The sequence below is a fragment of the Ipomoea triloba genome, chromosome 13 (assembly GCF_003576645.1).
Source record: "Ipomoea triloba cultivar NCNSP0323 chromosome 13, ASM357664v1".
In the NCBI taxonomy this organism is placed as follows: Eukaryota; Viridiplantae; Streptophyta; class Magnoliopsida; order Solanales; family Convolvulaceae; genus Ipomoea; species Ipomoea triloba.
This window is the reverse complement of record NC_044928.1, coordinates 20,561,993-20,585,995: the sequence shown is the minus strand read 5'-3', so window position 1 is coordinate 20,585,995 and position 24,003 is coordinate 20,561,993. Positions and strand designations below refer to the sequence as shown.

Sequence of the window (24,003 nt, the reverse complement as noted above, 5' to 3'; positions counted from 1 at the left end):
TGTACTGCACTACTGTGTATGTATATAGTGGGGTATCCAAAGTTGTTCGGCAATGAAATTCCATGAAAATCGATATATGAAAATTAAATATAATAACTTAAGATATTGTATTGGGTAAATTTTATTATTTTTAAAAAAATAATTTAATTTTCATATATTGATTTTCATGAAATCTCATTATCGAACGACACTGAATACCCCGCTATACATACACAGTATACTGTAGTTGAAATTTTGTATAGCAACTTTGATTTCTGCCCTATTTCATTGCAAGAAATCATCCAAAAATACAATATCTTAAGTTATTCAATTATCCAAAAATCCAAAAATATTAATTTATTTTTAAAATAAAATAAAATTTACCCAATACAATATCTTAAGTTATTATAAAAATAATTTAATTTTCATATATTGATTTCTATGAAATCTCATTGTCGAACAATAGTGAATACCTCGCTATACATACACTGTAGTTAACACTTTATATAACAATTTTGATTTCTACCCTATTTCACTGCAAGAAATTATTTATTTCATTAATGAAATAGGGTAGAAATCATCCAAAACATTCATATAAATAACATGTCATCATTTTTTCTAATTTTATTTTTCCATGTCATCAAGTTAGATGGGTTACTTGTTAGAAATAAGCTAAAAATGCTAGATGAAAAATAATTAGGAGTATAATGACCTAGATTAACCATATTTTAATTCATGGTGCTAAATGAACAATCAATGGTAGTACATGGGTCTATTTGACCCTTTTGCCTAAATTTTAATATGGTAATAAAATTCATATTCCTACTACAATTGTACATTATAGTAATACAATTTTTAATACAATATATTATTTTCTACCTTTCTATCCGTAATACAATTTTACATTAAAATTACTAATAGAAATCTTCAATAATAATAATAATAATAATAATAATAATAATAATAATAATTTAGTCATAATAATAGACTAGCATCGTTGCTCCGACGAATATATTGTTCGATAATGTTCAGCCGTTGTTAAAATCAATTGTTGGTTCACCACCATTTAGTCCAGTAATCCCATAGGGAGTGAGAAGCAAATTTGTTATCTCAATAGCCTACCTAACTATTTTATTGAAATAAAATGCATTTTTTAATTTCCCTCCTCGATATAAATAATTGCAGTAGCCATTAGTGAAGCATTGTACGATGAATTTATGGTTTGCTCTCCAAGAACACCTATTAATATGTGTAAGAATGGTAATACAACTCACATTGAAATTATTTGTAATAATCTTTATATTTTATTATTTCCCGAAAATATTTCAGTTGCTAGCAACCCAAATAATATATATCCAATTAATATAAAATTTAATTTGTATTATGACATGCATTCATAGTTGTGTATCTAAAGTACGAATTATTCTACGAGAATCGTTTAAACACATATAATTTTTTCTTTTTAGAAAATGAGTCGGTATTGCAATCAACAGTTAGTTCTCCCGCATTTAATCCAGTTAATCCAAGATTGAATGGTGAGCAATTTTTTTTTCCAATATCCCACACACAAATTTTCTTATGTATAAAATGAAATCATAAATTTTCCTTCCTCAATGTAAGTAACTGTAGTAGCTGGTAACGAAGCATTGTTCGATGGATTTAGAGTTTGCTCTCCATCAACACCTATTAATATACCCACCAACAACTACTATTGAAAAATATAATGTAACACAATATATTAAATTAAATGCAAATTATGATTTATTTGTTCTGTTACATTGCTGCAGTTAATGTTCATCAAAGTCCATTCAAAGAGAACAATGTGGTCACAGATGAACACCATTAAGTGCAATCACAAATGGTATATGTTATATTCAAATTATCTTATTTCTCATCTAGGTTAAAGTAATATTTTAATATGATTTTATTATTTAGTTATTGTTTTATTTTTATGTGTTAACGTGTTAGTATTATTTTGTATTTATTTGTTTCTTCTTTTCCTTTTCTTTTTTTTTTTTTTTTTTTGAAAATAATGCAGTTGCTAGCAACCCAAGTTTATATGCACTGAACAATGTAATTCGGCCCGTCACACATTCGACTGTCATCATAGATGGTAACACCTTTTCTCTATTAGTTGACTACCTATTTCTTTATTGATTCCATACGCTAAATGTGATGTTATATATGTTTGAATAAAAAAATATTCTATACACTCAATGTTATGTTATATATGTTTGAATAAAATAATTGCAGTTAATATGCGTAACATGTCATCACCGTCCAATGAACGTTCATTGAGTATGCCAAATATGTCAACTTCAACGTCTTCATCACACCAACCATTAGCTAATGTTACAAACGGTAATTTAGACTTGACGATTCACATATTTTTCCTTTTTGTTATTCTCAGTGTGTGTTTACAACTATTTTCATTACTAGAAAACAAATTTAACAATTCATTATATTTTTTTAAAAGTGGATAGAGCATCTCATCCTCGGTGTAATTCTGCTCCGCGGTCAATTGTAAGAAATTCCAGTAGGACATCGGCAAGAACAAATGTAAGGAATTTAACCACGGATTTCGAATAGGTCGCGGCTCAAAATAACAGATATTGTGAGTTTTTTTTAATACAAAGGGTCGTTCTGTTTATTTTTGTCACAACATAATTAATATGCGTTTTACGTTGCTCACTTCGAGGATGCACAGTTTCTACTCACTTCGAGGATGCACAGTTTCAACGATATACTAATTTGTGGGGTTTTTTTTTTTGTATTTTTAAGAGTTAGTGTTATCGGATTCGGATAAGAAACATTTCGCTCATGTGGAGTTGGAGAAGTTGTTATCTTTGTGGGGGAAGAGCCTAAGGGGCTTTTCAGAAATGTCAATTCTTGACACAAGTAGCATGAGTTTGATTGAAAAATGTTGTTAGGCGAAGAGTTGATGTATGACAAGAAATCGTTGAAGACAGAGCATGAATCGTTGGTAACATAATTGACCGACGAGCAAAATAATGTCTACGACTTTGTGATGAACGATATTGATTCAGATGGAGGTAAATTATTATTTGTGTATGGTTACAGAGGAACATGCATGACGTTCGTGTGGAGAACGTTATCAGCAAAGATAAGGAGCCGCGGTGATATTGTTCTGAATGTTGCTTTGAGTGGAATAACATCTTTGCCTTTGCTGGGAGGTAAGACATCGCATTCCAAATTTGCTATACTGCTCTCTTTGAACAAAAATTCCACGTACAATATATTGCGAGGCAGTGACCTTGTTGAGCTTATAATTAGGATCAAATTGATAATATGGGACGAAGCACCGATGATGCACAAACACTATTTTGATGCTTTGGACAAAACCATGAGGGATCTTTTGAGGTTCGTCATATCGGGTCGTGTTGAAAAGACATTTGGTGGAAAGACAATAGTTTTTTGCTGCGATTTTAGACAAATTCGTCCTGTTATTCCGAAAGCACCGAGACCAGTAGTTGTCAGAGCCACTATTAATTCTTCGTACCTGTAGACGAATTGCAAGGTATTGAGGCTCACGACGAACTTGAGACTACGGAGCTTAACTTCAGAGGAAGATAGACGGATGGTCGATTTGTTTTCAAAATGGATTGCAGACATCGGATATGGGATTGTAGGGGGTGTAAACAATGGTTTGTCTGAGATCGATATTTCGGCACGATTTTTGTTGAAGTGTGGACCCGATCTCATAGCAACTATAGTGGAGCGCACCTTCCCAAGCGTGAGATATGAAATGCTTGATGAGTCGCACCTAGAAGGCCGAGTGATCCTCTCGTCGACTTTAGATGTCGTTGATCAAATTAATCAGTACATGTGCGACATGAACACTGTAGAAGGTCAAGCATATTTAAGTTGTGACTCTTTGCGTAAGGCAGAATCAAACACTGAAAATCTTTCAGAAGTACACACTCTTGAATTCTTAAATAGTTTGAGGTTGTCTAGACTTCATAATCATTCATTGACATTAAATGTTGGTACACCTGTTATATTATTGTGAAACATATACCACTCTCCTAGTCTTTGCAACGGTACGTGCCTCATTGTCACAAGATTAGCAAATCACATTGTCGAAGCAAAAATAGTTAATGGGACACATGTAGGAACCAAAGTTCTTATCCCCCGAATGTCTCTCATTCCTTCTGATATGAGATTGCCATTCAAGTTTCAGTGTAAACAATTCCCATTTATGCTCGCATATGCTGTGACTATCAACAAAAGCTATGGTCAAACGCTAACTCACGTTGGGTTATTGTTGAAAAAATTAGTCTTTAATCATGGTCAATTGTACGTGACTTTTTTCCTGAGTCACCCATCCCAATGGCCTGAAGGTGTTAGCTCTAGACAAGGATAGGCAAAATTTTGTTGCTACTACCAATATCGTCTACAAAGAGGTTTTTAATAATGTTTAATTCCAACCGGTGATATTATGTTAACTTTTTATTTCGTAATATTATTGTTAACTTTATAATCTAATCAATTCCTGAGCGATTGTCAAATTAATTACACTACAATTAGTTTGATTATTAGAAGACTATTCGTATTAGATTTGAACGGGTATATGTAATGTCCTTTAGACATTTGTATCTATTCAATTGTATGTGTCTCAACTTGCAGGGATTAATCGGCGTTGGACACACATTATCTTATCCTATTTTATAACTTATTATTTATTAATTACTCCGTATTATTTTATTAGTCAATATAATAAGAACTCCAATTTAAAATTTGGTTAGAATTTTTTTTTTGTTGAAAATCGCATTCCTTAAAATCCGTTTAAGTCTCATAACTCCTAAAGTAAACTATATTTTGTTACAATTAATATTAAATAATTATTATTACTTGAACTCCCAATAGAATAAAGTTGTAACAAAACATAATATAATCTATCAATATAGATTAAAGTTAGAATAAAGTTGCTATAATAATCAAATTCAGCGACATTGATACGGAGTAATTTTTAGGAAAAATACTACTCCATACTTGTTTTTGTTCCCACGCACTCTCAATAATATCAATGGTATAAATAATTAGATTATATAAACATGTCTATCTATCTTTTTCCTCTTTTTTTTTTAATATATACACTACTTCGCGAAGAATATGACTAAACTATTAAATAAAAAAAATTCAACATACTCTTTTCAAAAAATAAAATTCAAAATACTCCGCATATATTTGCAAAGATCACCATCATTGTCAATTGTCATATTCACTGTCTTCGTGTCTTATTGTTTATTTCTTAGATATGCGAAGATTGCAAAATTGATATATATCTAGACAGAAAATATATCTTACATACAAATGAATTATGATAGAAATTTATTTCTATAACTGAGTTGCTCAAGAACAAGTAGATTTGTCCAATTTATACAAATCCTAAACACTGATATATAAAATCTCCAAAGTTTTGGCACCGGATGCATACATATACACATTGACTATTAATTGGACAATTATTTGCTTGAATTCAAGCAAGGATAACATCAGAAAACATAATCGATCCAATCAATTTCTTCAATTGCACTATATAATATTCGATGTTTAATTTATATAATTGTATATCGATTCAAATATTCTTAAAATATTATAACAAATACATTTCATGCATCGCAGGGGTGAAAATACTAATGTAACTAATTGCATAATAATCTAAGATCTATAAGTATTATTCAATATAATGGTAAATAGTTGTTAACTGATCGAATTAGTGAGTTTGATTAGTTGATAGCATTAACTGATTGTAGAAAAATGTTTGGTAAATTAGTTGTTAGCTGATAGCTGATTACATGCAAAATGACTTTCTGAAACAACTTATCAAAAAAGCTGCTTTGAGCAGCACAATAAGCTGTTACAAAAAAGTTAATTAAGCAAACACTTATATAGGCTTTTTAATCAAGTCAAACAATTAATAGTGGTCAAATAAGCTAAAATTGGTTGATAAGCTAACTATATTACCAAATAGGGTCATAGTCTAGAAATAATGGAGTAAAGGAATAATATTATTAATTATTAATAGTGGAAAAAACTTAATACAATTATGGTTACAAGTGAGCTCATAAAACTCTAATTAGGTTTAAAAATGTACTAGACCCTTAGGAATCATATCCCTTTTCAAGCTAATGAAGCACAATATTTATAAAGTTGAACTAGAAAATACATGTTAAAAATTCACAAACAACATAGAAGTGATAAACAACTATAAGTGGTTCAAGTTGGTCATGATATGTGTCGAGCATGTATGTGACATTGTGACCCTTAACAAAATGGTTGCTGTTGTGATACTTTTCTGACAAAAAAAAAAAAAAAAAAATTGACCATGTAAGCTAGTTTCTCGATTTAGGAGGCCAGAGGCTCCAAAACTAGTTGGGTTCATGACGTCATTCATATAGTATACACTTCATATATCACACCAATAGCAAAAGATGCATTATTAAAGGCACACAACAAAACCATCTTCCTAAACAAAGGCCACATATCAATTGTGGGCATAACATGATTAAAGAGAATAAGCTCCCCATAGCCATTCAAAAATTTGATAATTTTGAGATGCTTATGTTGGGAAAAATTAGCAAAAATTTGTATTTTAAGTAGTCATTTTGAGGTATCAATTTAAGTGGGTTTACTTTTGATTTGGATTGAGTCCAAGTGGATTCAAATTCTCTCCATTGAGATGATGAATTTGATATATTATACATTAAAAAAGATTGTGAATAAGAAATTAATTCTCAAAGTGTACCTATTAAGTTGAGAAAATGAAGTTTGTGAATGCTTTTAAGTAGTCTTTGTTCCACATTGAGAAAGCATGTCGATTTGTACCAATATAAATACAATTTAACTTTAAAAAAAAAAAAATTGACTTGTGAAGTTCTCTCTTGTATACAATGGAGGGGGTTGCAAATCAATCTCAAAATAAGCTCCAGCCCAAACATGCTAGGGTTTTAGGAATCAATATTAATTAATCTCAATTTATTGGATTTTCAAAAAAAGATCTCAATTTATTTGAGAATTAATTGAAAGTTTTCAACTTTTGGCATATTTAAAAATTATATTTTTCACTCATACAAACTGTCTCTACTATTCTAAAAATTCTACCAACACTTCTAAAATTCAAAATTTTCTTTCTTTATTCAAGTTTGCCAAGAAAGTTTATATTGGAGTAGTTCATTAACACCAATGCAATCTGATACATATGTCCCAATCCCAAATTTTTACCACCTTCAAGATTATTGTTGGTAAGAAAGTATAGATGGGTAATTATGCTTAATACTATGCTGAAGGCATGTGCAAGGAGATTTTGAAGATGACCTCCAGAAACGGGTTAACTCTGAATAACATGTTGTATGTGTCAGAGGTGCACAAGAACTTGATTTTTGGTTTGCTATTGAACAAACATGACTTTTGAGTGGTGTTTGAGTAAGACAAAGTAGTTTTGTTTAAGAGTGGGAATTATGTAGACAAGGTTCTGTACTTGATGGACTATTGAACCCAATTTAATAACTGTTATTAATAGAAACATTAATAATTCTTTTGCTCACTTGCTTGAGTCTTCCAATCAATGGCAAGGTAGACTATGTCATGTTAATTTTAATTTTATAGGTAGATTATTTAACATTAATCGTATTTATGCATTCCAAATAAATAATACAAATGTGAAGTTTGTGTGGAAGCACAATCAACTTGCCTTCCTGCAACTCCAAATTGGCCCCAGTCACCGACCATCGAATATGCTAAACTCTCCTCCCATGGTTTCGTCACTATGACTTGGTGCCGCCGTGACCGCATCAGCAAATATTCGTTTGAGGATTTTCACACTTTTAGTTTGCCTATGTGGTCTTCCTCCTCCATCATATGCCTCCGGCGGGGTCACCGAAGGCACCTCCGCCGCCCTCTACATGGCTGCAAAGGAACGAGAGAAAAAATGAGACCCGTAGTGAGCAGTCCGCGAAAACAGAGCAACGTTAAATCCGTTGAGTTTGCTAGTGAAAGTGAAGAGCAATAAAGAACTGGTCCGTCTATGGAAGTGCCCCTCAATGGATCTACTTGCGCTTTCTCAGATCAAAGGAGGCGAGGAGCTGCTGCTACACGACTTACAGCGGAGCAGTGATCTGCAATTAGGCAAAGGCGATGGTCTGACAAAGCTACAGTCGGCGCACTCTCGGTCAATGCAAAGATCTCAGATCTGGTTCCTTAGTTCGAAACTCCTAAGCCATATCTCTATAGAAAATGCTAGATGCCCTCTAGTTCTCATATTGAAACAGCGAAAAAAGACTAAATCAAAAGCTTGCCTACCGATCACCGCATCACCTCCTCGTCGAAGTCGCCGCTGCCAATCAAACCAGATCCAGTATCTTTCTCGAACGCTCATCTATGTCGCCAACTGATGATAACAGTGATTTGCTAGTTCTCAGATTGAAACAACGAAAGAATGCCAAATCAGAAGCTCGCTTGCCGGTCACCGCCTCATGTCTTTGCCGGAGTTGCCACCGCCAGTTGAACAAAATCCAGTTTCTCCTCTGATGTCCATTATTCGTTCCAAAACTTCTGAGCTAGGGGCAACCTCAGATGAAATTCTCGAAGTTATTAAACCTTTATGCATAATCATTTATTGTTTGGTAACAGTTTGTGGATATAAGGTTGTTCTCAAATTCTTTCCGCATTAGGTTTCTGATCTAGAGCTTGCAGTCTGTTTGTTGGAGAAGGAGATATGATGAGTTGACGTAATTACTCCTCAGACGGCTATCTAATAGAAATATAGATGGAGGATTAAAATTATCCTCATCATAAAATGTGATAAAAATTAATAATGTGGACTAAAATTAGCAATGCCCCAATAAAAATTGTATATATATGGGTTCTCGTGTGGTTGATAGTCTCAGGTGCGGTTGTGTGGTTAAATTTGAGCCATTAATCTTGCTTAAATCAACGTCCAGATTAATAGTGATAAAAAAAACATGCAGTGGCAATTTGGTCTTTTTATATTTAGGTCAAATTTAAGGTGCGTGAATTTCCTTCTTTAAGGTGCGTGGGTTTTTGTGCTTAAGGTGAGTCACTTGTTGAAACTTAAAGTGCGTGAATTTCATTCTTAAGGTGCTTGAGTTTCATTCTTAAAGTGCGTGATTTGTATGTTAAGATACGTGGTTTGTGTACTTAATAAGATACACCATTTTAAACCTTTAGGTGCGTGATTTGTGTGATTTATGTACTTAAGGTGCGCCATTTAAAAACTTTAGGTGTGTGGTTTATGTTCTTAAGGTGCTTTGTTTGTGTGCTTAAGGTGCGTGATTTGTGTACTTAAAGTGCACCATTTTGACGCTTAAGGTGTGCTTTGTTTTTCCTTCTTAAAAAAAATAAATTAAAATGAATTTTTATAATTTTATAAACAATTTCATGAATTCCTTTAGATTGTCTGTCATCCCAAGTGCTCAAATGAGAGCTTTAATGGAGGATGTGCGTTTTTTTTATTATTTAATTTTTTATTGATTTGAGCCTTTGATCAATGGCTCAAATCTAACCTCATTTTTTATCTGGGAGCAATTCTGCATATGAACTCTCCCCCCCCTCTCTCTCTCTCTCTCTCTCTCTCTCTATATATATATATATATATATATATATATATATATATATATATATATATATATATTTCCCAAAATGATCCCTCGACTATTGCTCATTCTCAATTTTGCATTTCGACTTTCAATTGCACCAAATGTGGTCCCTCGACTTTCAAAAACTCACCCAATTCGATCCTCCGTTACATATTCCGTCTAATCAGTGTTAAAATGAAGGACATTTTCGTCCATTTACCTATTGTTAGCCTAATAAACATTGAGAAATAGTTAAGGGACCATTTTGAGAATAGTTGGGGAACATTTTGGGAAAAATTCTTTTATTTATTTCATTTTTGTTTATTTTCATTTTTGTAGACTCTATCAAATTAGAATTTCTATACATTTTTTTTCTTACAAATATAAATAGTTAAAATTGCGCAATCCAACCTCAAAATTTTTAAGTTTCTTTACAGATTTTTTCCCTCTATATAAACATACAAACTATTTCTATGAAGTTTTGCAATAAGTTCCGCAAATTTCATAAATACTCATATACTTTGAGTCTTATTAAACATTTAAACCCTGTGTTAGAAGGGGGAGGGGGGAGGGGGGAGGGAGAGCTTTTGAGAAAATTCCTATGTACACATAACAAAGATATAATTCAACTGGGGATTGTCCTAAAATCCTCGTAGTTGACGTCAAGCCTACAATTAGTGAATTAACAAACTTAACAAAACTTATGTTGACTCTTCTATGGAACTATAATGGAAGTAACATTTGACTTGCTCCGTACTTTACATTTTACCAAACATTCCTGCCTAACATTGTTTTCTGTAAAATCCCTGTATCTAGACATTCCTCATTTATAGTCGACCAAATGCTATAGGGGGAAAAAAAGAATTATATTATTATCACTTTGCCCCTATAATTTGAATCAATACTCCACAATTCATGGATTTAATTACATTTTTAGATAGAGTAAGTAAAACACTACTAACTGATTTATCAATTAATATATCCTATTAAATAAATAATTACAACTTCTTAATAAATAAGAGATTAAAGTAGTCATAAATAACAACATTAAAACATTTTACCAAACTCATAAATAAAGTTTCAACTCCAATCCCAATAATTTTTTAATTAATTCGGTAAGAATGTAAAATTCTTTTTTTTTTTTTAATACTACTGACTCTATTACAATGTATTATTCATAACTACTTTCTCAACATATTGAAGCACAAATAATCAATATCGCCTCTACTGAGACTCGAACCCACAACCTTCCATATGAGTGAGTAATTCGGTGCCACTGGACCACAAGGTAAAAAAATACAATAGTGTCTCTAATGTATAATCATAAGGGGTACCTTGCAACGGCAAATGGCCCCTTGTGATGTCCACACGTTCCTATTCTAGCAGAGGTCATGGCGGTACGAGAAGCTCTCTCATGGCTGAAGAATCGTGGACTAGAAAATGTTCGGATTGATTATGACCGCTTTGTTTTTTGTTCTAGTTTATCTTACTCTAGTTTAACTCGTTCTTACATTGGTTTAATTTTCCAGTCTTGTACTCCGTTAATCAATTTTCTATCGAGATTTAGGATCCAGTTTATTTGTAGAGATAAAAATCAAGTTGCCCACGTGTTGGCTAAAGAGTAAGACCGAGGGGGCTGACTCTATCTGCTTGGAGTGGCAGTGTGATGTACCACCTCCTTTTTTGAACACTTTGCTAGTCTAATATAACCTCTTTGTTGGTTGAGATCGGGGTTCGATCCTCACCCATGTGAATGTAGCAAATCATTTGGCCATCCCCATGTGTGCTAACCGTTGGAACGCATAATTAGTCTTCTAACTATCGGCTGGAGGATACCTTTGCACAATCAAAAGAAAAAAAATTCATTTGTTGGTTTTCAAAAAAATATAAGCATAAGGGGTACAGTGTGAATATTTTCATATTATTGGGGTCTAGTGAAATAACTTCTAAAATAATTCTTTTAAAAAAAGAGAGAGAAATTTATTTAAAAAATCCCATCGTGCCATCAGACAACGAAACCACATTAGCATTCTCTGTATCTTTACTTTGTTTATTCCAATATTTGCTGCTCTTTTGTTTTAAGAGGTTTTCTTTTAAATTCGAAAATTATTCTTAGCATTCCAGAATATATATTTGTATCATATGATCTATATTCAGTAACAAAAAAAAAAAAAGAGAAAAAATTAATTATAAGTTATTTTGAGAGAAATATAACGCTCTTTATAACTTAAAATTAATATAATATTTTTTTAATACTCATAATTTTTATAAGGTAGTATCTAATCCTGTGACAATCCATTTAGAATAGTAAATATGTTATCACATTACGTAGTAGTTGACAATTGATATTTTAAACTAGGGTCACACTTGTGTGAAGATTCGTGATATAATACATTTGTGTGAGGGAGTAAAAGTAGGGAGTAGAACTTGAGAGTCCAAGTAGTATTTTCCTTCAAAAAATATAATACTAATTAGGAATAAATTGTTTGTTACTTTTGGGGACAATGCAATACTTTTACATTTTGATATAAAAGTAATACATTTTTCATAAAAAAAATATTATATTTTTTCTTAAGTAATGTTGGCAAGTGTTTGTTACCTATAAATAAAAATGTAATACTTTTAAATATAAATGTAAAAATATTACATTTTTTTCAAAAGTATTACATTGATATGATCCTTCTCAAGAATAAGGATTCGTGAGACGTCTCACACAAGTTTTTGCCTTAAAACTATTGTTTTTAACATTTTGAGTTATGTTTTTTTTTTAAAAAAAAACTGTATAAAATACAAAAACAATATATATATTTAAAATATTTAAAAAATTTAGTTTCATTAAAATAATAATAAATATAAGAAAATAAAGTGAGGAAAGACTAGTATAAATCAAATTCCAGATTTCCAAATCCATCACCGTCCTATTGCACGTCGTCCTCCCCTCCCCTCCCCACCAGCTTGCACCTTCCTCTTGATCTCTCTCTGTACTTTCTCTGCTCGGTCCAGACCTATATACACACAAGACCTACACGTAGATACGTATATACATATCGTTTGTCTTGTGTGTATATAGGCGCGGAAGGAAGAAGAAAGCAATGAGAAATAGGCACAACGCTAAAGTATCTGCGAAATGGATACCCCTTTTCTCCATTGCTTTCTTCTTCCTTGGTATGCTTTACACAAACAGGTCTGACTATAGCTCAATGGCTTCTATCTTCTTCTTCTTCTTCTTTTTATTCTTTATTTTTTATTCTTTTTACCTGTTTTTTTAGTTCAATTTCGGATTTGTTTTGGCTGGACAACTCTGATTGGTTTTTGTCTTTTTGAATTTTGAATTTTGAATTTGTTTCGAGCTTTTGCGTTTTGATTTTGTTGTTGATGGCTTTGATGGATCTGCTTTTCGAACAGGTTATGGGGCCCACCGGAATCCACCAACCAGCTCATTGCTCAGCACAGACGTGACCAAGAATTGCAAGTGATTTCTGAGGACTGCACGACTAAGAAGGTCTGTATTAAGATTACTACATTAATATGTTTTGAATCTAGTTGTTATTTTTTGAATTTTTTACTTTCTGAATTTTGAAGTGAGTTTTAGATTCTTGTTTTTTTGTTTACTATCTTTTTGGAGTGTTTTTTTTTTCCTTGCCTGGCATTGAAGTTGATAGTAGATTTTAGTTGGTGTGCATGCTTATATGAATCTTTCAATGTTCTGTGCACTAGAAACCTGGACAAGAAAAGGATGTGATGCAAGAGGTGTACAAAACCCATGAAGCAATTCAGTGAGTCTTGAATTCCTAGCAGTATATGCTTCCTCCTTTCTGACCTGCAATAAATGCTTGTGCTCTTATTTATTTAAATGGGTGTTTCTTTTTCCTTTTTATTTTTTGGTGGGTGTGAATGGCGTTTAGATCTCTGGACAAGTCAATTTCAATGCTTCAGATGGAGTTGGCAGCTACTAGGAGTACTCAGGAGATGAAGAAATCTGATGGGTCTGATGAGTCTCCTCAATCACAAGATGGGCCTCCAAGGAAGAAAGTATTTGTTGTTATTGGGATTAATACTGCTTTCAGTAGTAGGAAGAGGCGTGATTCTGTGAGAGAAACTTGGATGCCTCAAGGTATTAATTGCTTTTGATGGCGACATTTTGTTATTTCAATATGTTCAATACAGATCTTGGATCGGTCTTGCTTTGTTTTGAAAATGTGTTGTTTCTGGTGGCCTGATTAGGGGAAAAGCTTCTCAAGTTGGAGCAAGAGAAGGGGATTGTTATCAGATTCATGATTGGGCACAGGTATTTTGCTTTTGTAAAATTTTTCACCATATGGCATATGGTCAGTCTCTTCAGCAGTATATTGTATTTTTGGCAGTTAATTTGTTTAGGCAGGTTGCTGATGTCTAAATTGCAAAAAAGTTAAAGGCTTTGAGCCTATATCTTTGCATTCTCTGTTAGTAAAGCTGTTCCAATTTGATTGTTATTCATCCCCGTACAAATCAGTAGAGTTTTATTATCAGTTCATCACATATATTTCCATTTATCTACAACTATTAAATATTAATTGAAATAATTACTCCTATGATTTTCAAGGGGAAACCAAACTGAAACATTTAAATGTTACTGCACCACCTCACAATTGTTATTGAAGCTTCCTTGGCTTGGACAAAGAGTCAGATGACAGATCTGGTTCTTGTGCATTAAACAATAGCTGGAATAAAAGGGGTAAATAATCAGTGTCCCCAACTTTCTTGCACCTTTTTGTTCTTTGTCGGACTACAAACATTTCTCTTGAACTGTTCATCACCCTACTTGATAGAAAATTTCTTACATTATAATCCTGAACCATTAAATCTCTTGGGAAAACTATAGGGCTTACCAGGTCAACCTTTGGTACCTTGCAAACATGAAATAATTTTTCTACTTTTCATCAAGCAATTACCTTGTCTGTCTTACAGTTCATTATTTCAAAATATTAGGGCTACTAGTCCTCTCTTTAAACCCTCCTGCCTCATAGCCTTATGGCCCCAACTACAAGCTCCTTCTATTCCTAACTATCTTCCCCTAGTTAGTCTACCAGTTAACAGTGCTCCCTGTAGAATATTCAAGTCTGTTCAAATTGTTGTTCTACCTTTGCCAAGTCCAACATTTACTGGCTTACCACTAGTGTACCTAGTGTCCTAGTGTCATATTCCAATCTTGTACACATATCAAGAAGCAACTGGTCAATACTTCTCTTTGCCAATTCAAGCACCTTCAAGGCCTGAGATTTTACCTGTGTCACAAAAAATACTTGGTGAAGTGTTAATGTACCATAAGGAAAAATGAATTTGATATCTTGCCATTGTCCTCTAGAAGTTTTCTGATTGAGTAACTCAACAGCTTCAGTTTCTGAAATTGATTTCATGTTTCAGTAAAGGCATAAAGTATTTTGAAAATTACTGCAGTAATCAATTACAAATCTATGGTTTTAAGCAGGGAATGCCAGTCAAATGCTCATTGTTTTTCATAAATTTACCAAAGGGAATTCACTTCACATTCTTGGTGATCTGTGCAATTATATGGTTTTGCATTCTCTGTCTCTACCTCTCCCTTGTCCCCTTGTCAGTTTTATTATTGTATGAAAATGGTATGACTCATTCAACTAAATATTCAACTTATTGGGAATTTCTGATTTGCATTCTAAATTATATTCTCAATGGGGTCTTAGATGGATGTGAAGGAATTGACAAGTATCTATTTTGATGAACACAGTGCAACATCTAATAGCATTCTGGACCGTGCTATTGATTCTGAAGAAGCTCAACATAAAGACTTTCTCAGGCTGGTAAATTGCATTCCAAATGGATGTTGCTTATGGAAGATTATATTTTTGGAATAATTACAAATTTGCATGCCAATGCACACAATATTTCAGGACCACGTTGAGGGATATCACGAACTTTCTGCAAAAACCAAGATATTCTTTTCTAGTGCTGTTGCAAAGTGGGATGCCGATTTCTATGTCAAGGTTGATGATGATGTCCATGTCAATTTGGGTACACACATTACACTGCTTATATATTTTAATTCTATACAGTCCTATGATTTGGCATAATGGAAATATAACTTGTATCTTATTGGGTGATTCTTACAGGTATGCTTGCTGCAACTCTTGGCCGCCACCGGTCGAAGCCCAGAGTTTACATTGGGTGTATGAAATCTGGACCTGTTCTTGCCCAAAAGTAATTTGGCATTTTTCTTTCACTTCGTAATGTTCTTTAACTTCTTTTCCTGTAATTCATTCAGGTTATATATTAACTTTGATTATCTTCGTCAGGAATGTCAAATACCATGAACCAGAGTATTGGAAATTTGGAGAAGAAGGGAACAAATACTTTCGACATGCTACTGGGCAAATTTATGCCATTTCAAAGGATTTAGCTACATACATTTCAATCAACCAGTGAGCTTTTCGTTTCATTAATTTTTTAAAGATCCAAATTGATAACTGGATTCTTTAAACATATAATTAAATTTCTCAAAATGGCTATTGGAGCAAAAATTTTCATCTGATTGTCATTACGTCTAAATATATGTTTAAAACTTGAATGCTTGCCAAACAATATGATACCAAAATTCTTGAATAAGTTGTTTCTGCGGTTTGCTTGAATATTCTTGTAAATTTTAAGCTTTTGTAACTGCGAGTGTAGGCCAATCTTGCACAAGTATGCTAATGAAGATGTTTCCCTGGGTGCTTGGTTCATTGGTCTTGAAGTTGACCATATTGATGAACGAACTATGTGTTGTGGAACTCCACCAGGTATTTCTCTTATATTGACATTTAACATTAGTAAAAGTTGCATTCAATCGAAAACTTGAATTGTTTTGCTCAAATGTGGAATGTAGAGTGATTTCAAATTAGAAGGCATGAAACCGAAAACCTGAAGAATGTGTAATTGCAATACCGATGAATTTTATTGGAATTTTTCAAATGAAGTTTCTGCAAAATTCACCCTTTAGTATTATTCTCTTACCAACCAAACAAATGATCACCATTCGGATCATATCCACTATGAAAACTCCGCATGGTGCTGATTGGCAGTGAGCAACACTCTTTTGGCAGATTATATTTACTCAAAACTAAATTTTTGTTTTTTTAATTAAGCCTTGGCTAGCAGAGAGAGAGAGCAAGCACCCTTACAGAAATCCCAAACTCACCTCCACAGCCTCATTCTTTTCTTCTGAGCTTTTCTTATGTCCTCCCTTTATTATGGCTGGATTTTTATACACCCTTTTTGCTGGTTCATTGCAGACTGTGAGTGGAAGGCACAGGCAGGCAATGTATGTGTAGCTTCCTTCGACTGGAGCTGCAGTGGAATTTGCAAATCAGTAGAGAAGATAAAGTTTGTGCATGAAATGTGTGGCGAGGGTGAAGAAACTCTCTGGAATGCCCTATTCTAGACTTCTAGTTCAACCAGGGATTTCTGGCAAGCTAAGAAGCTGTAATTCAAGTTCAGGCCTTTGGGGGCATATATAGATCACAGCATGCAATGTATGATGTAAGAATTATAGCTGTTGACTAAACTTTATTACCAGAAAGCGAGAGATCAAGATTTGGGTGTAGATATTAGATCTGTTGTTGCCTAGATGTGGGTTTGGGGGAGGGGAGGATAAAGCTTATAGCTTTGTGATGGGAGACATTCAAATATTGAGTTATTCAAATATTTTGGGTTTATTGAGTATTTGTAAGTGCAGTGGTGATTTTTTCTGGTTCCACGTTCGACAATAAAAATTCTAAGATGAAATGACCCTCTACCAACTGAGTCTTTGAACAAGACTTGAATGTTTTGAGTTTAATTTTTCAAAGTTGGATAGTATTTGTTAGGGCAGTGCTGATGCTTTTTAAAGCCATAATATATTATATTATATTATGTATATATATATATATATATATAAATATAAATTCAGTTCTCGTGCGGTGGGGTGTCTCCCGTGCAGTTGTGCGGCTTAGGTACGTAATTTTCTTCTTAAGGTGCGTGATTTTCCTTCTTAAGGTGCGTGATCTGTATGCTTAAGGTGCGTGAGTATTGAAATTTAAGGTGAGTGAACCTAAAGCTTAAGGTGCGTGATATGTATGCTTAAGGTGCATGAGTTGTTGAAGATGCGTAGTTTGTGGTTTAAGGTGCATGGTTTGTGTACTTAAAGTGCGTCGTCCTAAAGTGGAGGAAAATATAAATAAATAAGCACTCATCACTATGCTTCAATTCCAAGTGTAAGAAGAGATCTAGAGTGGAGGAAAATTAACAATTCTCCTTGGCCGGAGACGAGGCGGACCTTCGTCTCCATGGCCAGAAGATGAAGGTTCTCCTGGCCATGGAGACGAAGGTCCTCATCTCCATGGCTAGAGACGAAGGTCCTCGTCTCCATGGTTGGAGGCGAAAGTCTTCGTCTCCGACCATGGAGACGAAGCCGGCCAGAGACCATTCATCTCCTGACGGCAGTTCTTGTGTATTTTTTTTAATTTTTAATTTCAATTTTAATTAATTATTATATTTAAAATTATTTTAAAATATTATTTTTCATATGGATAACTAGTACATAAGGTAAAACATGTCATTTTGGATTAAATTGCATGAATTTGTGTAGTTTAGGGACTCAATTGCATTGTTTTTTTAGTTCAACGGCCTAATTATATTTTGGTGGGTAGTTCAATGACCTATTTGACCCTTATTCCTTTTTTATTTCCTTTCGTTGTTGAGACAAATTGTTTTGGGAGTTTGTCAATGACAATTGCTACAATTGTTGTCAATAGAGGATGATAATAAATAATTTAAAATATATGGTTACAATAGATATTGTTATTTCTTTAGAAGTTTTCATGCATTAATAAAATTTCGAGAATGATGTGTAAACTTGTTCAATTGGAGCTAGTGGATATCAACACTATCAATCCTTTGGAAAATGGTCTTACCGTTTTAGAGTCCAGGTGTAGTTGTATTTAGGTCGCGCAGATCTGACAATGATGTAAGTACAATTTTGTACGATCAAAACGAAATAGTACAATATTTGTAAAGTAATGTACAATATTTGTAAAAAGAAATATATACAAAAAATATTAATATCATAATGACTTAAATCATTCCAATAATGCAAAAACATAATTGAAATATTGATTCTTGTTTTATGTGATAAAAAGAAGATTAATTAAACGAAAAAAAACTTAACTTAAATCTGTTTTTTTTTTTAATGCAAGAAAATGATTTTCACGGTTCCTGATTTATCATCTTTGATGCTCAACTGTCGTGCTAATTATTTGACTAAAGTTTATGTTAACTTTTATATTGTATATTTTTTAATACATTTTAACATATTTGTAGTATATGTTTAACAATTATGTTAACCCTGATTGAGATAAAGTTCAACTTTTTTTTATATAAATTAATGAGTAAGTTAAAAATAATAAGGCTGTGTTTGGCAGAGCTTATTTAGGAGCTTATAGCTTATTTTAAGCTACTAATAAGCTATAAGCTCTGTTTGGTAATGCTCCCAAAATAAGTTAGTGGTTTAAAATAAGAGCTTATTTTTAAACGCTACCTTAGGTAGATTTTCAAAATTAAGTTAGTAGCTTATTAACTTTTTTCTATCTTTATCCTTATTATTTTAAATAAATGACATCTTTTACCCCTCCCAATTAAAACTCTTTTGGCCTTTTCTCTTCAATATATTTTGATATAATTTAAATTTGACATTTGTGTTTGAATAATAATTTTTGTATGAACTAATTTTATAAATTATAAACATTTTGTTTTACTTTATATATTTTCAAATATATGTTCTTACTCTATATTTTATTAAAATATATTGATTTCATTATTTTATATTTTAATATGTAAACAAACCTATTTAAATTTAAAACTATTTAAATTTTATGAAGATGTCCTTTTTAGTCTTTTTACATTTATTAGCTTATCATAAAGCTAATTTTACCAAATACTTTTAGGCATAACAACTAACTTAACAACTCTTCAGATTTCATAGCTTTTCAGCTTTCAGCTATCTTTTCAGTTAGGTTTGTCAAACATAGTCTAAATAATTAACAGAATATTTTAGATGTAAATGTAGATTGTAAATTGTAGATAAAGGAAAGTAATAAATATGATGGGTGTTAAAGAACATCACCTTGAATGGTCATAATGTTAATATTAATGTCCGTATTTAACAATATAAAGTTTACAAATTAAAACTTTTGATATACATACATTATGTAATACTTAGTTACCAATTCAAAAACCTTAGGGTACTAATTAAAGCTAAAATAAGCTTATAAACCTTCTCCCTTGGGCCTTCACACAATCAGACCTTCAGCACGCATTCTGTTCTCAACCATTCGCCCCTTCACGCCAGGTGCCGGTCGCCACAGCAAGCAGCCGTGCACCTTTCAGTTCGCCGCTGTTGACGCCTTCATCGAAGTCCGTAGGTAGCAGCAGCTCCGCGCCTCCGCCGTCAGCAAGCTCTCCGTCGTTGTCGACTTCGTCCGGCAGCACTTCCATCTCACTCTTCTTCGGTGACTGGTCCGAACTTCAAACCCTAAGCCCCTCAACTTTCTATGGGATTTTATTATAAGTTTATAATAATTGCTTGATTGCGAACTTGTTAATTTTGAATATCATAGTTGTCCATTGTGATAAGTAGACAGTGGATTATGATTTTGGTTTGTGAAATGTAAATCCTAAAATTATCCCAAAATTGTCACCATTTATCATAATTGTGATACTGATTTGTGACTTTTGAATTGATAAATTTATAATGTGTGCTAGTATGCGATCGATATTAAATTTTGATATTTATAATTATAATGTAATTTATAATGTGTCATGATTATTTATTAATTGATATGAAATTTGTTTTGTGGTTTAGTCACTGAAAAAATTTGAAACAAAAATCTACTTTTGAGAGTTCATTTAGCAGAGGTAGTTTCAAAGTTTCTAGTATGCATCTTTGTATTTAAATTGCTTTAATTTCACCCCTCACCAGTGCTATTCTTAAAAAATTTTGCGATCTCTGTTTCAAACATATTATGAGAAAGTTGAAACATTCGTAACTTTCTTTCACTAATTCAAGCAGGATTCGTTCATTCCTATCTGAAGCAGAAAATGGAGGAAGTTGAAGTTAATAGATGCCAGATCCAGGAGTGGTACCCAAAATTCAAATCTGACTCCATAAAAACTGAAATCCTTGATCTTCCAGAATCATTTATAGAGTACCTTCTTGATGATAATGGCCCCTTTCTTCTCCCCCTCTCCATAGAAGATAATGATGCCCTTCCCAATAGAATCCATAAACCTGAAGATGAAGAGGACTGTGAAGTTACTGGAGGATCTGAAGATGAATCAGAAATACCTCCAACACCCCCTTCATTCCCTGAACTCGAGATGAAGGTTAAGGAATCAATTCAATCTCTTGGGGGTTCTGCCTTCCCTAAGCTTAATTGGAGTTCACCCAAAGATTCTGCTTGGATGAGTTCTACGGGGAACCTCAAGTGCACATCTTTCAGTGAGATTGCACTTTTATTCAAATCATCAGATTCCTTAGTCCATGATCTTTGTCATGCATATGATTCCTGCAGCAACAAGACAATTTCTAGGCCTCCTAAGTTTGTTCTTGCTCTTCGCAAATGGTACCCTTCCTTGCATCCGGAGATGGAGTTCCGTTGCTTTGTGCGAAATATGGTTCTGGTAGGGGTTTCCCAACGTGAGGTCACTGGGTTTTATCCTTCTCTCATTGAGAGGAAGTATGAGCTGAAAACAGCGATCCAAAGTTTTTTCTGTGCTAAGGTGAAGAGCAAATTTGAGTCAAAGAGTTACACATTTGATATATATGTTACACTGGATCACCGGATCAAGCTTTTAGATTTTAACCCATGGGGTGCTTTTACCTTGCCGCTGCTCTTTACTTGGGAAGAATTGGAAGAAGGGGGAAATGAGTTGGATTTTAGAATTGTAGAGAACCAATGTGGAGTTCGACCTGGCTTGAAGACTGCAGTTCCTCGAGATTACTTAGATACCAGTCCGGGAAGTGGTTGGGATGAATTCCTGAGGAAGGCTAATGAGGAGTTGAACCCGTAAGAAATGCAAAATGAGGAAGGTTTTATCCCAGGTCAGTGATGTGGTGACTTTACTATATATTTTATGATCACTAAAACTATGCCTTGTGGCATGCAGTTGCAGAAATTCTAATTTCATTTCTCTTTCTGCATTCCTCATCTACCAGCTCTCATTTTTCCTTGTTTCCAGGATTTTATTGCGCGTTTCTGTATTAAACAAAGTAAAATTGCTTATTAGGTACTGAATTTGCATCATACATAGTAATATACAATTACAAACAACCTCAGCTCATTGATTTGGTCAAATCTTCCAATAAGGTTTGTGATAATTATGTCTATTACCAATCACCTATTCACATGTAAGAAAAAGCAAAGCAATGAAGCATAGGCTATTGAGTTTAACCTTCCTGTGACAAAATGTGCTGGCACTGAGAAGTCTTGAGTAATTATGGTATTCTTCACACTTGAAAATTTTTGTTACATTTTTGAGGATCTCAGTTTTTGCAAACTCTAGCAACTCGAAGGATTGTTTTTCCCCGTTTCTAAGAATGTGAGATTTCCCTTGAGTAATGTAAAAAACTTTGTTATATTTTTTAGGATGTCATTTTTTTTTTTCCAGATTTTTAAGTAATGTGAGGATTTGAAAAAAAAAAAATGTGACAATTTGATCTAAGCATCTGCTTACAGTTTTTGTAATCCCATATGTTAATGTCACTCTAAAATTTGAATAAAGCATTAAGAACAGTTTTCTTTGGTAACTATACTATATATTACCCCGTACTATATTTTAATATACTAGTTATAATATAGGCATTGCGCAATTAAACTAATGTCCAGTGTGAAAATTAAAATAAGTAGATAACTAATATAGTTTTTTAAAATGTGAAAATTTATATAAAATAGAATTAATTATTTTTAATATGATTGAATGAATATTTTGAACTTGTGATAAAAAAAAAAATAGTATAGGTGGGTATTATTGTACATAGGTATCGTGTATTAACAATTTCATATTAAAATAAATTAATTCTTAATGCGATTTTGTTTAAAATTTATGAGTCGGTAAAAATTAACTTTTTTTGTTTTTGGTTATAAGTGATATGTTTATATTGTAATTCCTAATATTGATGAAAAGTAATTAAAAAATTATGCAATGAAACTATAAAATATTAATTTATAGGTTTTCCTTATACACATGATTGAGACGTTAATTTTAGTTATAGGTAAACTCTTTCTCTTGCAAACTTTCATTGATATCCTGATGATAATTTTAGTATGACATCCAAATTTTTTAGGTTGATGATTGTAAAAATAATATATTTCAGTTTTTGTTTATGGCGGAAAGTAACGAATTAAATTAAATAAATAATTATTACCACGATAAAAAACAATTGAAAGAAGAATATAAAGAGAATACACAACCTAGTCCTCATGAAAAGCCACATCAATGGATACAAGGTGCCTATTAAGCTCAGGAGAGTAACATCTGTACTCCTTTGCACACGAAAATAACCAAGAAAGACACACTTTAAAGACTTTTGATATAACTCGTGGACATTGGGACGAACATTCCGAACAAAACATGCACAACCAAATACACGTAGGTCATAAAGGCTTTGATGGATAGAGACAATGGAATGGAGTTTTCCCATTCTAGACTGTGGAGGGCATGCGATTGATTAAGAAATAGGTTGTGGAAACAGCATCAGCCCAAAATTGCTTGGGAACCCCCTTCTAAAACAAGGCCCTCACAGTCTCGAGGAGATGCTTATTTTTGCGCTCAGTCACCCCATTTTGGGGAGGTGTGTCGACACAAGATGACTTATGTAACATACCCTTCTGAAGCATATAATAGGCAAAAAGTGAATGAAAAATATTCTTTAGCATTATCATTGCGTAAGATTTTAACGGCGCCCCAAATTGGGTTTCAATTTCAGCACAAAACCCATGAAACAAACCAAACAATTCAGAATGACTCTTCATCAGATATAACCACGTCATACAAGAAAAATCATCAGTAAATGTAACAAAACACTTAAACCCAAGTTTAGAGGTCATCGAACACGGTCCCCATACATCAGAATGTACTTAACTCAAAAGGAGCAGTTGCACGTTTGTAGACTCTAGGACTCAAATGCACGCGATGGTGCTTAGAAAATTCACATGACTCACAAGGTAAAGAGGACAAACTCCGAAATTGAGGACACAATGTCTTTAACAATGGAAGAGAAGGATGACCCCAAACGACAATGAGCATCCAAAGGGGTGATAGCACTGGAACAGGCCATCGACTCTAGCCTTGTGGTGTCAAGAATGTAGAGACCCCAAACATG

At 33.1% G+C, this 24,003-nt stretch overlaps 1 protein-coding gene and 1 pseudogene across 2 annotated transcripts; both read left to right on the top strand.

Annotated features, from left to right (window-relative positions):
- The first annotated feature begins 12,493 nt into the window (after window positions 1-12,493).
- Window positions 12,494-17,382, top strand: LOC116002674 (beta-1,3-galactosyltransferase 7-like). 2 transcript variants are annotated; one of them, XM_031242839.1, is made up of 12 exons: window positions 12,494-12,580; window positions 12,747-12,780; window positions 13,002-13,098; window positions 13,314-13,372; window positions 13,502-13,710; window positions 13,821-13,884; window positions 15,340-15,412; window positions 15,503-15,623; window positions 15,722-15,809; window positions 15,905-16,030; window positions 16,278-16,387; window positions 16,880-17,382. In XM_031242839.1, exons 2-12 carry the CDS (start codon window positions 12,764-12,766, stop codon window positions 17,026-17,028), a joined length of 1,113 nt encoding a protein of 370 aa, XP_031098699.1. In that variant the 5' UTR covers window positions 12,494-12,580; window positions 12,747-12,763; the 3' UTR covers window positions 17,029-17,382. The 2 variants fall into 2 exon arrangements, with proteins under 2 accessions (XP_031098699.1, XP_031098698.1); XM_031242838.1 differs by having other exon boundaries at window positions 12,500-12,780.
- Window positions 17,383-19,920: 2,538 nt separating this feature from the next.
- On the top strand, window positions 19,921-21,952 carry LOC116001047 (annotated as a pseudogene).
- Window positions 21,953-24,003: the final 2,051 nt, after the last annotated feature.

Excerpts from the sequence above, each read along its gene's own strand:
- LOC116002674 (XM_031242838.1), top strand. The coding sequence starts at position 12,689 with ATGAGAAATAGGCACAACGCTAAAGTATCTGCGAAATGGATACCCCTT. Across the intron at positions 13,373-13,501 it reads AAAACCCATGAAGCAATTCA|ATCTCTGGACAAGTCAATTT; the intron begins GTGAGTCTTGAA and ends AATGGCGTTTAG. Across the intron at positions 16,031-16,277 it reads ACATACATTTCAATCAACCA|GCCAATCTTGCACAAGTATG; the intron begins GTGAGCTTTTCG and ends CTGCGAGTGTAG.